General features: G+C 43.7%; 1 protein-coding gene across 1 annotated transcript in view; it reads left to right on the top strand.

The window, feature by feature from the left end:
- The window catches only part of LOC139260334 (myoferlin-like), a 301,635-nt gene that overhangs the window by 263,946 nt on the left and 21,449 nt on the right, over nt 1-16,240 (top strand). Inside the window, exons 51-52 of the mRNA XM_070876822.1 lie at nt 4,090-4,231; nt 5,227-5,326. Of these exons, the coding sequence (XP_070732923.1) occupies nt 4,090-4,231; nt 5,227-5,326 (242 nt within the window). The remainder of the gene's footprint in view (nt 1-4,089; nt 4,232-5,226; nt 5,327-16,240) is intronic.

Below are 16,240 nucleotides of genomic sequence, written 5' to 3'. Positions count from 1 at the left end.
GCTGGAGTGCAGTGGGAGGCTGCAGTATAGGTATGAACAGAAATGCCTGGAGCTACTGTCAAACGTGAACTTCAGAGGAAAGTTTCTTCATGTCCTTTTGAGTTCAAGAATGCTGCAGAAACAGGTGTTGTCTGACAAAGGCAATAATTATCTTTCATCTTGATGGATGTAGGTTTAATCTGCTTCTTGCATGGTAGCCAAAGCCTTCAACTCTGGTAGTGTCAGCCAAGCAGATGGGATCTTCATGTGGTTTGCATGCCATGGAGAATGCCCTAGACAGCTTTTTATGCACCTATTTGATTTATATAACACTTAGAGTGCTAATGGTACCTCTGGTGTCTTGTTATGGATGATGACCATAACACACGCAGCTATTTATTATGCCACAGGAACACTTGTACCTTGTCAGTACCATAGTTCCTTTCCTTCATTCAGAAATTTTGACTTATTTATTGAGAAACAATTGTGTAGTAACTACAAGCACGAGTGTATTTTTATCTGGAAATTTATTATTCTTAAATATCAAATCTGTAACTAGAAAAATTGTTTAATTTGATACATTATTTAAAAACTAATAAATAAATCTTTAGCTACATTATCATGACTGTTCCAAATGCTTGAACCTTTGACAAATTTACAGGTGCTTTCATGGCTAAGTGTTGGATGGTGGCATTGCTCACAGATCACAGACTATCTTGGTAATGGTCCATGTCTGAATCTGGTATACATTTAAAATTTAAGTCCGGTACCTTATTTTCTATACTGTCTGGAATTGCATTTAAACTTTTGTTGCTTTAAAAGAAAGAAAATCCCATTGTGAGTGAATTTGGTTATGCAATTTTTGAAACTGGAGATTCTGACTTGCAACCCAGAAGTTCCAGGTGACATATGGTCTTTAAAACTTTTGACAGCAGTATGTTCATGATGGATGTTAGACAGCAGTGACTTCAGTTGCAGTTTGTGTGCATTGGAAAAATATATCCATTGACTCAACTAGAATTTATTCCCAAACACAAGGCACAGTCATCTGGTACAGGATGTAATAACTTGGAAATATTAAGTTACTGATGCTTCTAAAACTATACAAACAGCAGCACTCTCTGACCAGCACGGATATGCAGGGTTTGACAATTTGTCAATGTCTGTTCATATCCATAGGTAACAAGTCTGCGGAATCTGTATGGTTGCAAAGTTTAACTATCCAAATTAGAAAGATTTGATTAAAATATCATGTTATATCTACCAGTTCAGGCAGGTGGAGTGAATCTTTTAAATTAAATGAACTTGGTTCATCTGCAGTGTAGTGAACTGTGATTCATTGTTTTTAAATTTCACATTCAACACATCTCATTGTATAAATGCAATGATATTAGTGTTGCTGAAATGGCAATGTATTCTAATCAAAGTCTTCTCTGCTATTTTAACCAAGAATTTAACCTCCTTGTCAGTTTAATTATATTGCACATGATAGAGTTAATGCCCCATTGGAATAGCAAAGAAAATAATTTGCTATGAGCCAGTTAAAAGTTTGTGTAATAACATTGTTCAGTTATTTCCAGGCATAAAATGTTATTTTACATTTAAAGTTGAAGTCAGAAAAATAATTCAAATCTCAAAGTTTACTCTTTTGTATATGGATCTGCAAAACTTGTTTTTTTTGTGTTCTGCAGAGCTAACTGTTGTAAAATGTGTGAGCTGCCCAGGGTAATACCCTCCAGTTTCCCTCCTTTCTGAAAAGGTTTGAAAAGGTGGGGGAAAGGTCTTTGTATTTCTGTTTGCTGCTTGTTTCAGCAGCAAAGCGGAAATCAAGATATCATGGTTCTGACGAAAGGTCATCGATCTGAAACGTTAAATTTGTTTCTCTCTCCACAGATGCTACCTGCCCTGCTGACTGTTTCCAGCATTTTGCTTTTATTTCAGATTTCCACATGTGGTCACTAGCACAGTTAGAAATTCTGCCCTTCCCTAAATAACCTTGAGTTTACACTTTTGCCCTTTCTTTCACACATTCAACAGCTGCTGCATTTGCAATTGTGCACTGACTGACCGTGTTGTATCACTACAGTGATTCCACTTCAAATTGCAGAGAGTTATCTCTCCAGTTGAGAAAAGCCTTGAATTACAAAGAATATATGCTACATATTTGTAGATGTAACTCCTGTCCAGTATAATCATGTACAAGGTGAGCTAATTACAGCTATCCGTTCATTGTGATGAGCAGAAACTGAAGGCTCATGTGTACCATGTAATGGAGCTGGAACAAAGGCTGGAGAGTCATCGAAAGAATTGCAAAATGTCTACTCTAGGTTAAGAATAGAAAGACGTCTCCAAAAAAGATTGAGATCTTAATGAGCGATATGAGCTGCAGGCTTTATTTCTGGATTGAATGTTCATGTATGGAACAAAAATGCAGCAGCTGTTGAATATGTGCAAGAAAGGGCAAAAGTGTAAACTCGATGTTATTTTGGAAGGGCAGAAATTCTCAGTGTGCTAGTGACCACGTGTGTGTGTGTGTGAATACATAGTTTCATTAACTGCTTAATTGCATGAATCATTTTTTATTCAAATCTATCCCAATCAAATTATACGAGTCTCTATCACTTTTTGGTGAGTATAGGCATCATGTGGTATACTGCGAAAAGCTGCACAGATCAGAAGGTGCCAGGTGAAATTTCTGGCCTGTTGTGTTAGCTGAGCTTGGACAGCAATTGAAGCTGCTCCACTTGGCCTCCAAGGGATGTAGACATCAGACAGCATATCTGCTCCTGATTGCTATCCAGTTATTTCCCCCTACTAGTGAGTGTACTGTATGACTATCGAGTTAGGACAAAAGCAAGGGTCAAGCTCAGCATTTACTAGATTCACACATAAAGAATGATCAATTGGGCAAGATCCTGGAAGGGTGCCCAACACAAAAAGGCACTGCTTCATTAATGAGTCCACATTTTAGAAGAGTGGAGAAGCTTGGGGTGAGGTGAGAGTGGAGAAGCTAAATTTAAAATATTCTGAGATGGTTTGTTTATACACTCTGAACCTGACTAGTATCTTCTGTGTGAAAACATCTTTCTCTTTCCTTGTGTATGTTACATACAGGCAGTAGAAAAGGGTATTTATCCTGCATTCTGGCAGGAACTCCAAAATACTGCAACATTGCAGTAGTAGGGTATGTTACCATCTTTACAGTGCTGTGAAGCGCCCTGGGAGGTTTTACTGCGTAAAAGGCACTATATAAATAAAAGTTATTGTGTCATTACTTAGAATAATTCTCATTTGTGACTGGATTTCCCTTAGATGACACCATGAAGAAATTAGGTAGTCCCGCGCTTAAATATCTTTTTATCAACATCATAATGCCATTCAGGTGCTCTGGCCCAGAAATTAAATAATTTATACTGTGGAGTTCCATTCCTTCAGGTGGTAAATTGTTCTTGGAGATTTTAAAAATGTCATTTTTAAATTTTCTTACTTTCGTTTGCTCTCAATCCAATCTTTCTCTCTCTCTCTCTCTCTCTCTCTCTCTCTCTCTCTCTCCTTTTTGTACCTGATTTGTCTCTTAATTCACCCTCCTTCAAAGTCATTCCTGTTTCTTTTTCAATTCTTAAATCTCATTGGTTAAGGAGATACATTATTGATCTGTCTGTTCATTGAGGTCACAGATGTCCCATTGCCATCGCCATTATCAGCTTTGCATTCCAGCAAATTACGGCACAAAAATGTTTGAGCTGAAGGGTGCATTAAAAAGTGTGTCGAACAGGAAATGCCTGGAGATGCCTTGCTCCAGCCAGATCTTGCCCATTGTATTTTCAATCCACCTTATTAATGTCCTTATGATTTATTACATCAGTTTCTCTGCTTTATCTGAGTCTACTTTTTTTGGAGGGCGAGTGAGTTTACTTTGGAAGTGTGTATTTGGACCCTCTCGCTAATTGCACTTTATTCCAAACATCATCTGCTGCCAAAATCGTTTATTTTTGGTATATGTGGTTTATGGATGACCCCTCTGCCTATAAATCATTTTTATTTGAGCATTTTATTCAGCATACATTCGGTTGCATTTTATCACAAAATTTCTCTTTGAATTGTTTGCAGCTGGATGGGTGGGCTTGAAGATGAGAAGCAGAAGACAGATGTGCACTACAGATCCCTTGGAGGAGAAGGGAATTTCAACTGGAGATTTGTTTTCCCATTTGAGTACCTCCCAGCTGAACAGCTCAGTGTTATATCCAAGAAGGTGGGTTTCTGAATGAGAAAGCAGTCATTCATGGCACTGAAGGGCCATATTGTTGTCTCAAATTCTTCAAGCAGCTCTTAAATCCTACAGATTATCTTAACAGTATCTTTGCCATGTAGAACATGAAATCTAGGTGAGGAAATAAGCATGTTGGGAGGGCTGAGAGTCCAAGTCTGACTTGAGGCAGGAGCTCGATTTAACTTTCAGCCAGCTCTGTTCAGTAGAGGACGCAGTCAGACCCATGGACCTAACACATGTTCTCTGGAAAGTTCAGGTTCAAGTACAATGATTGCTGAGTGCTGCTATCCCCACAGGGCAGTAACATTAGTTTGTAACCAGTCCTCCTTTTGGTAAATAAGTTCCCATAGGGAGGTCTATTGTCCTCTGCCCTGCACCATTTCCTCTTGTTTGTAAGTGTACATTCCTACTATTCATGCTAACAGCCATGTGAGTGTAACCCTTGCTGTGAGCAGTTATTTATGCAGTGTTCTGTGGGAATACTACTGCATGGAGAAATGTATTCCATGGTTGGGGCTAGCAGGGGTCATATCTAACTGACCTCTTCCCTTTCTTTGGACCTAAAAATGCATCATTAGAGTGACCTTGTAGCCTCTATACTTTTGTACTCATGTCAGCTTTCTTCCCAGCTCCCTCTAATTTGACTCTCTACAGCTGGTTGTGTGTTTAAACCAGGTGTTTAGGGTTAGGGTGTGCATTCCATATTAGCAAAAAACATTTTCAAATTGTTTTACTGCAGCATTTACAAATGAAGGAAAATATTGGTGTATTTGACCGAATTAAGTTGCCTGCTTCAATAAAATAGTTTCAACAAATCAACACGGTGTTAGTAACAGTTAATATTTTTGAACAGTTCTACAGTTCCCTCCACTCTTTCAGAAAGTCTAAGCCATCACAGATGGCTTTGCGTGAAAGGTGAAAGGGAGAAGATTAATGTGCAACGGATCATCCATGTTGCCTTACTTTTTCTGTTCCAGGAAAATTTTTGGAGCCTTGACAAAACAGAGTTCAGGACACCTCCGAAACTAATCATTCAAATATGGGACAATGATAAATTTTCTATGGACGACTATTTGGGTATGGAATTCCTATTCGTTTATCTCTCTCTGCTTAACCTGCTGTGTCTAAACTAAATTGCCTCTTTCCTAATGCAGCAACAAATAGGCTGTCGATTTGTTTTTTTTCAAAGATAATTTTTATTGGTGCAGGAATTAATTGCTGGTTGTGTCTTGTGTTCAATAATTTAATGCTATTATTGTCATTGTTTGACTGCTATATGTCTTGCTGTTTTTAATTTATATAAACATAGCCAATTATCTATTGGAAGTTATGTTTCTGCCAACTGACCTTGGTAATGGGTGCAACTATTGTTTATTCCTTATGTTGAACAATTGCTGATTTACAGTTTTTAGCTCATTTATATTGAGTTTATTGCCAATACCACTGCTAAAGTCCACAGCAAATCCATAAAACACTGCTTTTGGAGTGGTGGTAATAAAAAAAAAAATCTCAAGTATCTTTGAATGTGAGTCACTGTTAAAGGGAAGATGACTTCATTTATGTAGCAAATTTCACAACCTCAGGTCATTCCCTTTGCAGCCAATGAAGTACTTTAGAAAAACTTATGAAATATATAATGTAGGGAAACTGAACAGCCAATTTGCGCACAGCATGATCCCTCAAACAGTAATAAGATATGACTAGAGCAATTTTTTTGGTCTTTTTTTCTGTTGGACTGTTACGCCAATTGATCTTTTTAGACAGCCATCCTGTTAGATAGTTGCATGCAGTGTAAAAAGGGAAGTCTTTGTCCTGTGCAGTCCCAAATGGCCCAATACTTTAGGGTGATCCTTGCAAATTATTTCATAACCATGGAAACATTGATTTTATAAGCTCCATGATACATACCTGTGTGGCTCATCGGGGCCAATGTTTCAGCATCTCTAAGGTACAAGGGGAAGGGCAACTACAGCCAGTCAAACAAATTTCAATTGAACACGAGAAGAATGGTCATGGGCAGGAAATGGTCAGGGGTGTGGCAAGAACGGGACAAGGTGGGCCAGACTAGGAAGGACTTTAGGTGGAGGAGGCTGCAGCAGCAGGCGGGTGGCAGACAGAGTGGTCAAAAGATGATTGACCATCTGAGGTGCTGCTCAGGCCATACCAGGCCTGAGCCAGATTGCACCAGGAGGACAGACCAACTCGAGCCCCAGACACCTGATAGAGGTTAGGCCTCAGTGCAAAATTGATACAATTTCCAACAAGTGTTGGGTGGTTTTATGGATTAATGTAAATATGTTTTTGTAAATTATTTAACTTAGATGTTTTATGATAGAAAATGGTATTTGTTACCAGTGTGTCGTGTTTAGGCTGAAGAAACAAAATGGCAGCAGGACAAATTTTGAAAAACTGTTTTATGCAATTTCATAGTTAATTTTGCAAACTGTTCCTGAATTCATTGTGTTCATACATAATTGGTAAGCTTAGTTTTAGCATTCCTTAAGGCCCTGTTTACTTCCTCCCGAGTGGTGGTGAGAGGGAAGGTTTATTTATGCACTTCCCATGTTTGATTTCGTATATTGCCTGCCTGTTCAGTTGTAGTTTGCTGTATTAAGAAGGAGGCTCTATTTAGTAAAGAAAATGCAAATATATCAGAAATTTGCATTAATATGGGTGTGACACCTGCAATGGTTAGACAAAGCACGTGCGAGGTAAATTCTTAAATATGCATACTGGCAGATCTGCAGCATTGCTCATGGTAAATTGGAGAATACACATTTCTAACCATAAGGCAGTTATCCCATGTAATATATAACATCAGTACACTGATGTATGATCACATGTTAAATTCTGAGGGTTGCCGGGTATTGGGTTTTTAAGCTGTTTTGGGCATCAAATTTCACAAGTTAGTCCACGTTTCCTTTTAGCTGACATTGTTAATGGTTCTCTCTCGGGTACTGTCCACCAGTTCCTCAAATCTGCTGCCATCACCCCTCTCCTTAAACAACCAACACTTGACCTCTCCGCTCTTGCAAACTACCGCCCCATCTCCAAACTCTCTGTCCCCTCAAGTCCTTGAATGTGTTGTCACCTCCCAAATCTGTCCCCATCTTACCTGCAATTCCATGTTTGAATCCTCCAATTCAGTTTCTGTGCCTACCACAGTACCAAAACAGCTCTCAAGTCACTAATGACATCCTTTGTGACTGAGAAGGGCATACTATCCCTCCTCTTGACTTGTCTGCAGCCTTTGACACAGTTGACCACTCTATCCTTCTCCAATGCCTCTCCACTGTCATCCAGCTGGTTGGGACTGCACTTTCCTGTTCCATTTTTATCTATCTAATTGTAGCCAGATAAGCAGCTGTAACAGCTTCTCTTCCTGCCCCCTCATCATTACCTCTGGTATCCCCCAAGGATCTATCCTTGGCCCCCTCTTATTTCTCATCGACATGTTGCTCCGTGGCGATGACATCCAAAAACACCATCAGTTTCTGCTGTGTATGGAGAAAGTCAGACTGAACACTGAGCTCAAACTAAAGTGTGACCTTAGTCTTTATTGCAGGTCTCCAGAGTGCCCCTCCAACCTGTGAAGCCTCCTTAAATACCTGTGCTCCCAAGGGATTATGGGGTCCGTTGAGACTCCGGGGAATGAGCCCTCTGGTGACTGTACAGAGTAAATACAAGTCCACATAAAATGCAAATCTTTCTTCCCTTCTCCCCTTCCCTAAATTGTCAGACTGCTTGTCCAACATCCAATTCTGGATGAGCAGAAATTTTCTCCAATTGAATATTGAGAAGACCGAAGCCATTGTTTATGGTTCCCACCACAAACTCCGTTCCCTGACTCCAACTTCTGTCTGAGGCTGAACCAGACTGTTTCCAAACTTGGTGTCATGTATATTTGACCTTGAAACGAGCTTCTGACCACTTATCCGCAGCATAACTAAGACCACCAATTTCTACCTCCATAACATTACCAGTCTCCGCCCTTGCCTCAATTCACCGCTGCTGAAGTCCTCATCCATGCCTTTGTTTCCTCTAGACTTGACTACTCCAACACTCTCCTGGCTGGCCTCCCATATTCTACCCTATGTAAACTAGAGATGATCCAAAACTCGGCTACCCATGTCCTAACTCGCACCAAGTCCCACTCACCCATCACCCCTGTGCTCGCTGACTTACATTGGCTCCTGGTTAAGCAATGCCTCGATTTCAAAATTCTAATCCTTGGTTTCAAATCCCTCCATGGTCTCTGCCCTCCCTATCTCTGTAATCTCCTCCAGCCTCACAAGATGTCTGTGCTCCTCGAATTCCACCCTCTTGAGCATCCCTGATTATAATTGCTTAACTATTGATGGCTGTGTCTTCTGTTGCCTAGGCCCTAATCTCTGGGATTCCCTGCCTAAACCTCTCTACCGCTTTCCTCTTTCAAGACACTCCTTTAAAATCTACCTTTTTGACACAGCTTTTGGTCACCTGCCCTAATTTCTCCTTGTGTGGTTGTGTCAATTTTGTGTTCTCATAATGCTCATGTGAAGCACCTTGGGATGTTTCACTGTTAAAGGTGCTGTATAACTAAAAGTTGTTGGTGACAGTAAATTAGTGACCTTGATTTATTATTGAATGTACTTATGCCAATGTATTTAATTTTTATACTATTTTTTAAATTAATTTTAAAGCTAGAGATGCACAAATAGTAGGCAAATATGTACTAGGTTAAAAGCTCCCCCACCCCCAAAAAAAATCCTGTTCTAAGTTTGTTCATTCCTAAAGACCCTCTTTCCTTTTATTTCTTCCCAATAGTGGTGAGATGGAAGGTTGTGGAGTTTAGTTGTGTGATGTGATGTGAAGTACTGAGCTGTAATTTGAGGTGACTCCTGGTGTCTGGCAGTGATGGTGGTTATGGTGGGGGAAAATGTGCCAAAGTTTGGCAACAGTGGCGGGGGAGGGTGGTGGAGAAATGTCGAGGCTTCCCGAAGACATGGCAACACTAGGGCAGGATTGTCGGAGCACTGGGGATAGAGCTACAGGTATGTACAAGCACTGGAAATGGAGTCCCCCAGGATGTGGTAACACTGAGCTGACTCTGCTCTATGGAAGGGGGTTAAGAATCTAAAATGCTAGAACTGGAGTCGGGGAGCAGAGTCTGGTACCAATAGGATGCTGGTGATCTGGCAAAAGTTTGGGGGTTGTCAGTCAGGCTCTGGCCATATTTATAAAATAGCAACAAATCTATACATTGTTTCCTTTTTAAAATAGGCTGGTCATTGCCTACTAGTTTCTTACCTTGATAACTAATCTGTCCCCATGGATCGAAACCCTAATCTACCTTTTTGACCAAGCTTTTGGTCACCTGCCCTAATTTCTCCTTGTGTGGTTCAGTGTCAATTTTGTGTTCTCATAATACTCATGTGAAGCACCTTGGGATGTTTCACTGTTAAAGGTGCTGTATAACTAAAAGTTATATCTTTTTGTGCTTAGTCTTTCACATACAGGCTGGATTGGACCTCTTTGTGATATATATGCTGAAATGGTTTGTCCAGACCCATGTTGATGGGGAGCTACCTCTGGGTGATTTTGTGATGGCAATGTCTCTTGTGGAGATTGATTTTCAAATACTCATTCTTCCAGGCAGGTTAACTCAGTCCTGACACCCAGACAGATCCAATAATCAAGTGGGCTTCTTTTGTTCGCTAGTTCCACCCACAGGCTTGAATTTGTCTTGTAAAAGTTCATCATTCTATTAAAGTTCGTAGTTTCTTCCATAAGCACCAAACTTTTCGGTAGATAGTCCCAAATTAACTTTCCTTTCGAATGAGCCCAAACACAGGGGGGGGTTCTGGTGAATTTTGCTCTCTGCATATTCAGGCAGCAGATGGGTGGTAAGCGGGTGGTAGTTTCCATATTTGGCCTTTCCAGCAGTAAACGGTCAGTAAATGGGTGAAAAGGAATGGAAATTCCAGCCATAGAAATTTACAGCAAAGAAGTAGGCCATTTCGGTCCATCGTGTTTGTGCCGGCCGACAAAGAGCTAGCCAGCCTAATCCCACTTTCCAACTCTTGGTCCATAGCCTTGTAGGTTACAGCACTTCAAGTGCACATCCAAGTACTTTTTAAATGTGGTGAGGATGTGTCACATCAGCTCAGTTAATATCACTCACACCCCTGGGTCCGACGTTTGTGGATTTAGCTCCCTTTCATTCACTGGAATTTAGAAGAATGAGAGGGGATCTCATAGAAACATATAAAATTCCGACCGGATTGGACAGGTTAGATGCAGGAAGAATGTTCCCGATGTTGGGGAAGTCCAGAACCAGGGGTCACAGTTTAAGGGTAAGGGGTAAGCCATTTAGGACTGAGTTGAGGAGAAACTTCTTCACTCAGAGAATTGTGAACCTGTGGAATTCTCCACCACCCCAGAAAATTGAGGCCAGTTCGTTAGATATATTCCAAAGGGAGTTAGGCTAAAGGGATCAAGGGGTATGGGGAAAAAGCATGAATGGGGTACTAAAGTTGCAAAAATGATCAGCCATGATCATATTGAATGGTGGTGCAGGCTCTAAGGGCTGAATGGCCTACTCCTGCACCTATTTTCTATGTTTCTATGTCTCCAAGGGCAGAAACCATGGAATTTTAAGTGTCTGCCAAACTAGAGAAACTTATTTCTAGTTAACCTCAAGGTGTGCCTATTTAGACCACTTCGAAGGGGATTAAATAGTTGAAAGAAACAGGCTAGATTAAACACCACTCCATTTTAGTATCTGTTCTCCAGACCCCAGATTACTCATGAGCAGTGTGATGGGAGATCTGATACTGAAGTCCTCAAAACTCCTCACACCATTTCTGTAAAGCCTCTTATAATTTGCAGGTAACTCCATAAACTATTCCCATTTATTGGGACTCAACAATTAAACACAACTGAGCTTTACAGCTTTTACATCCCCATTCATGACTTAGATGAGTATTTGGTTCCATCGTGCAAGCCAAGACTTCAGAATCCCTTTAATTTAGCTTCTGAATAAAGCCATTATTTTAAATTCTTGTGTGCCAGTTTTATTGGATCTTTCATTCAATTGTATTAGTTGTCAAGTCTCCATTTGCAATCTAAACTGTTTTTATATTGTGCAAAACCTGTATCAGTGGCATCTGTTTTCAGTATGTTATCTGGAGCCAAGTGTGAAGAGTCCCAGCGATCAGTGGCACAAATACCCCGCCAAATTCCACCAATGAGCCAAACTGGCTGGTCAAAGGATTGACACTCTTCCAAGTTCCATTGTCCGACATGTTACTTTGCAGCCAACTTGACCTCAAAAGAGACCCAATTTGCCCCTCCCCATCCAAGGAAAATAGGCCTTTTTGATCATACAGCTATTGAGTCAGTATTTGAGCCCTTGCTGGACCAGCAGCAGGTGGCAGGAACTCTGGAGTATCAGGTGGGCAGCACAAATTGTTGCAAGAAGTGAAAGTGCATTGCCACCATTCTTCTGACGGCATGAAAGAGTGGCTCTACCAGTTAGAGGTGATGTATTTCAACATCACATGCGGAATTTCCCATTGCTGTTGATTCCGTACCCAGTGTAAAATGAGCTGGTTTAGCACAGCAGAAACTGAACTACTTCCATAGGAAGAAATAAAAGGTTTCTTGCTACCGGAGTAAAACCAACAGATGATTGTGATGGTAAAAGGAGCATGACATACAATCCTTCCTGTTTTCTGCCTTCCACCCTATGGGCCCAAGTTTCGAGCCGCGCCTAGAACGGCGCAGTCCCGACCTGGACGCCCGTTTTTCGTGCCACAAAGTGCGCCTAAAAAAACCCTCCGTATTCTCCATCTCCCTGCAGGTTCTCTGGCCCTCGGCGCAGCGCTGTAGGGGGCAGAGCCAGGTCCCTGCGCTGAAAACAGTGCTGGGACCTCTGCACATGCACGCTACAGTGGGCACGCAAGTGCAGTAGCTCCAGGCGCCCGAAACTGTGTGGGAGGGGACGGAAGCACGCAGCCCCTAGCCCTGGCCGAATGGCCTCACTGGGGCTGCATGAATAAGACTCTTCCCACAGCCAGCTCCTGCTTCCTCCCGACCCGAATTGACTCCCGCTTCCCGCCTCCGGACCGGATTCCCCCCCCTCCCCCCGACTGGACCCGATCCAACTCCCGTTTCCGCCCCGCCCCCCACCCCAACTGGACCCGACACGACTCCCGCTCCACCCCGCCCCCGGACTGGATCCGACCTAACCTCCCACTCCCCGATCTGACCTCCCTCCCTCCCCCCCCCGGACCCGAACCGAACCGACCGACCTCCCTCCCACCAGCCCCCCCCGACCCGACCCAACGCCATCTACCTGTAAATCTGGTGCTGGGGACGGGCCCTGCCCGAAGTCTCGGGCCCGGCCCGTTCAGCCTCCCCCCACCCCCCCCCTCCTTCTCCTTCCCCCCCCCCCCCTTCTCCTTCCCCCCCCCCCCTTCTCCTTCCCCCCCTCCTTCTCCTTCACCCCCCCCTTCTCCTTCCCCCCCTCCTTCTCCTTCCCCCCCCCTCCTTCTCCTTCCCCCCCCTCCTTCTCCTTCCCCCCCCTCCTTCTCCTTCCCCCCCCCCTCCTTCTCCTTCCCCCCCCCCTCCTTCTCCTTCCCCCCCCCATCTCCTCTCCCCCCCCCATCTCCTCTTCCCCCCCCCATCTCCTCTTTCTCCCCCCCATCTCCTCTTTCTTCCCCCCCCCCCCCCATCTCCTCTTCCCCCCCCCCCCCCCATCTCCTCTTCCCCCCCCCCCCCATCTCCTCTTTCCCCCCCCCCCCCCATCTCCTCTTCCCCACCCCCCATCTCCTCTTCCCCCCCCCCCATCTCCTCTTTCTTCCCCCCCCTCCCCATCTCCTCTTCTCCCCCCCCCCATCTCCTCTTTCTCCCCCCCCCATCTCCTCTTCTCCCCCCCCCATCTCCTCTTTCTCCCCCCCCCATCTCCTCTTTCTCCCCCCCCCATCTCCTCTTTCTCCCCCCCCATCTCCTCTTTCTCCCCCCCCCATCTCCTCTTCCCCCCCCCCCCATCTCCTCTTTCTCCCCCCCCCATCTCCTCTTCCCCCCCCCCCCCCATCTCCTCTTCCCCCCCCCCCATCTCCTCTTCCCCCCCCCATCTCCTCTTCCCCCCCCCCCCATCTCCTCTTTCCCCCCCCTCCCCATCTCCTCTTTCTCCCCCCCCCTCCCCATCTCCTCTTTCCCCCCCCTCCCCATCTCCTCTTTTCCCCCCCCTCCCCATCTCCTCTTTTCCCCCCCCCTCCCCATCTCCTCTTTTCCCCCCCCCCCCCCCATCTCCTTTCTCTCCCCCCCCCCATCTCCTTTCTCTCCCCCCCCCCCCCATCTCCTTTCTCTCCCCCCCCCCATCTCCTTTCTCTCCCCCCCCCCATCTCCTTTCTCTCCCCCCCCCCCCATCTCCTTTCTCTCCCCCCCCCATCTCCTTTCTCTCCCCCCCCCCCCCCCATCTCCTTTCTCTTCCCCCCCCCCCCCATCTCCTTTCTCTTCCCCCCCCCCCCCCATCTCCTTTCTCTTCCCCCCCCCCCCCATCTCCTTTCTCTTCCCCCCCCCCCCCCCATCTCCTTTCTCTCCCCCCCCATCTCCTTTCTCTCCCCCCCCATCTCCTTTCTCTCCCCCCATCTCCTTTCTCTCCCCCCCATCTCCTTTCTCTCCCCCCCATCTCCTTTCTCTCCCCCCCATCTCCTTTCTCTCCCCCCCATCTCCTTTCTCTCCCCCCCATCTCCTTTCTCTCCCCCCCCCATCTCCTTTCTCTCCCCCCCCATCTCCTTTCTCTCCCCCCCCATCTCCTTTCTCTCCCCCCCCATCTCCTTTCTCTCCCCCCCCATCTCCTTTCTCTTCCCCCCCCCATCTCCTTTCTCTCCCCCCCCATCTCCTTTCTCTCCTCCCATCTCCTTTCTCTCCCCCCCATCTCCTTTCTCTCCCCCCCCATCTCCTTTCTCTCCCCCCCCATCTCCTTTCTCTCCCCCCCCATCTCCTTTCTCTCCCCCCCCATCTCCTTTCTCTCCCCCCATCATCTCCTTCCCCCTTTCCCCCCCATCATCTCCTTCCCCCTTTCCCCCCCATCTCCTTCCCCATCTGTCAGAAAGATAGACATACTGTGGGGGGGGGGGCTCCCGGTGCTGCAGTCGGTAAGTAGAAAATGTTTTAATTATTTTTTTATTGGTTGATTTATTGATGTATTTATTATTGATGTATTTATCATTTATTATTGATGATGGCTCTTTATTTGTAAAACTGAAGTGTTTAATGTTTGTAAACTTCCCTTTAAACTCCCCCCCCCCCCCCCCCCCATTCCCTACGCCTGATTTGTAACCTACGCCTGATTTTCTAAAGTGTAGACAATGTTTTTTCGAGCGTACAAAAATCTTCACTTACTCCATTCTAAGTTAGTTTGGAGTAAGTTTTCACTGACGAAACTTTGAAAACAGGCGTAAGTGGCCGGACACGCCCCCTTTTGGAAAATAAAATTCTGTTCCAAAGTGAAACTGTTCTAACTGACTAGAACTGGAGCAAACTAAAAGACGAGAATTCCGATTTCTAAGATACTCCGTTCTACACCAGTTGCTCCAAAAAATCAGGAGCAAATCATGTGGAAGCTTGGGGCCAATGATTCAACATTCAGAACCTAGCCATGACTTGGGTTCTCTTAGTGTGGCAACAAAAATTGAAAAAGTTTTTTGTTGCACCAAGATGCTACTATGAATAGTTTTGATGCCACCTTTTTCTCTAACAGCATTTATCTGCCTTAAACATCTGGATTTTTCAGTTCTGAAATGATTGATCAATTCTGGGTCCAGTAGTTCATGTTGTTTTCATTAGCAAACCAAGAAAAATAGAAATTTTAAATACCCCGTATCACATTATCATCCAGGATTGATGTCCGTTGTGTACACAATTATAACAAGGTTGTGAAGGTTGAAGGTGGTGCCACGACCATTTCCTCAGCATCTCCAGGCTATCCAACAATTTATCATTAGGATATAAGCAAGCCATTGAGATTAGAGATAATCCTTGAATATGTTTTATGCCACAGGTACTTAGAAACAGTTACTGAGGCAAACAGTTGAAGAGTTTTTTTTTAATCTTTGCATTTTTTTTGTTCCCATTTTTAAAACCACTTGTAAAGTGATGAACCATGTTGAGATTATTTGTGTATCCATTTCCCATTTATGAAGATTTTTGTTATTCAGCCACGTATCTTTTTTTTTTGAAAAACTCCTCTTGGCTCTCATAGTTTCAGGGGATTGGTCTTCCTGATTAGATATTTCCTTAAAATATCAGCTTAGACACTGACTTAAATCAGTAGTCACACCACATAAATGGTGGGAGCAGCTTTATTAATGAAACATTAACCTTGTATGTTAAGATGTAGTCAATGATTTTAACTAAGTTTTTTTTAAAACTGACTTTTTCATTCCTTCTATTTTCTAATATGCTTACTGGTATGTATGTGTGTGTGTGATATATATTTTATATATATATATATATATATATATATATATAATTTATTTATTTTTATTTATTTTATTTTATTTATATATTATTTTATTTATTTATATATTATTTATTTATATATATTTATATATAAAACCAATTATTTTAAAGCAGCTCTTTCACCTGAGTTCCCACTCAAGACTTGCGCATAAAAATCTAGGCTGACACTCCAGTGCAGTCTTGATGGAGCGCTGCACTGTCTGAGGTGCTGTCTTTCGGGTGAGACATTAACTGAGGTCCTATCTGCTCTCAGGTGGGCGTAAAAGATCCCATGACACTATTAAGAAAAGCAGGGGAGTTATCTCCGGTGTCCTGCCCAATATTTATCCCTCAATCACCATCACTGAAACAGGTTATCTGGTCATTAACATATTGCTGTTTTGTGGGAGCTTGCTGTGTGCAAGTTGGCTGCTGCGTTGCCTACATTACAACAGTGACTACACTCAAAAGCACTTCATTGGCTGTAAAGTGCTTTGGGAC

This window comes from Pristiophorus japonicus, chromosome 3 (genome assembly GCF_044704955.1).
Source record: "Pristiophorus japonicus isolate sPriJap1 chromosome 3, sPriJap1.hap1, whole genome shotgun sequence".
NCBI lineage: Eukaryota > Metazoa > Chordata > Chondrichthyes > Pristiophoridae > Pristiophorus > Pristiophorus japonicus.
The sequence above is the reverse complement of the archived record's forward strand: the minus strand, read 5'-3'. Positions and strand labels throughout refer to the sequence as shown.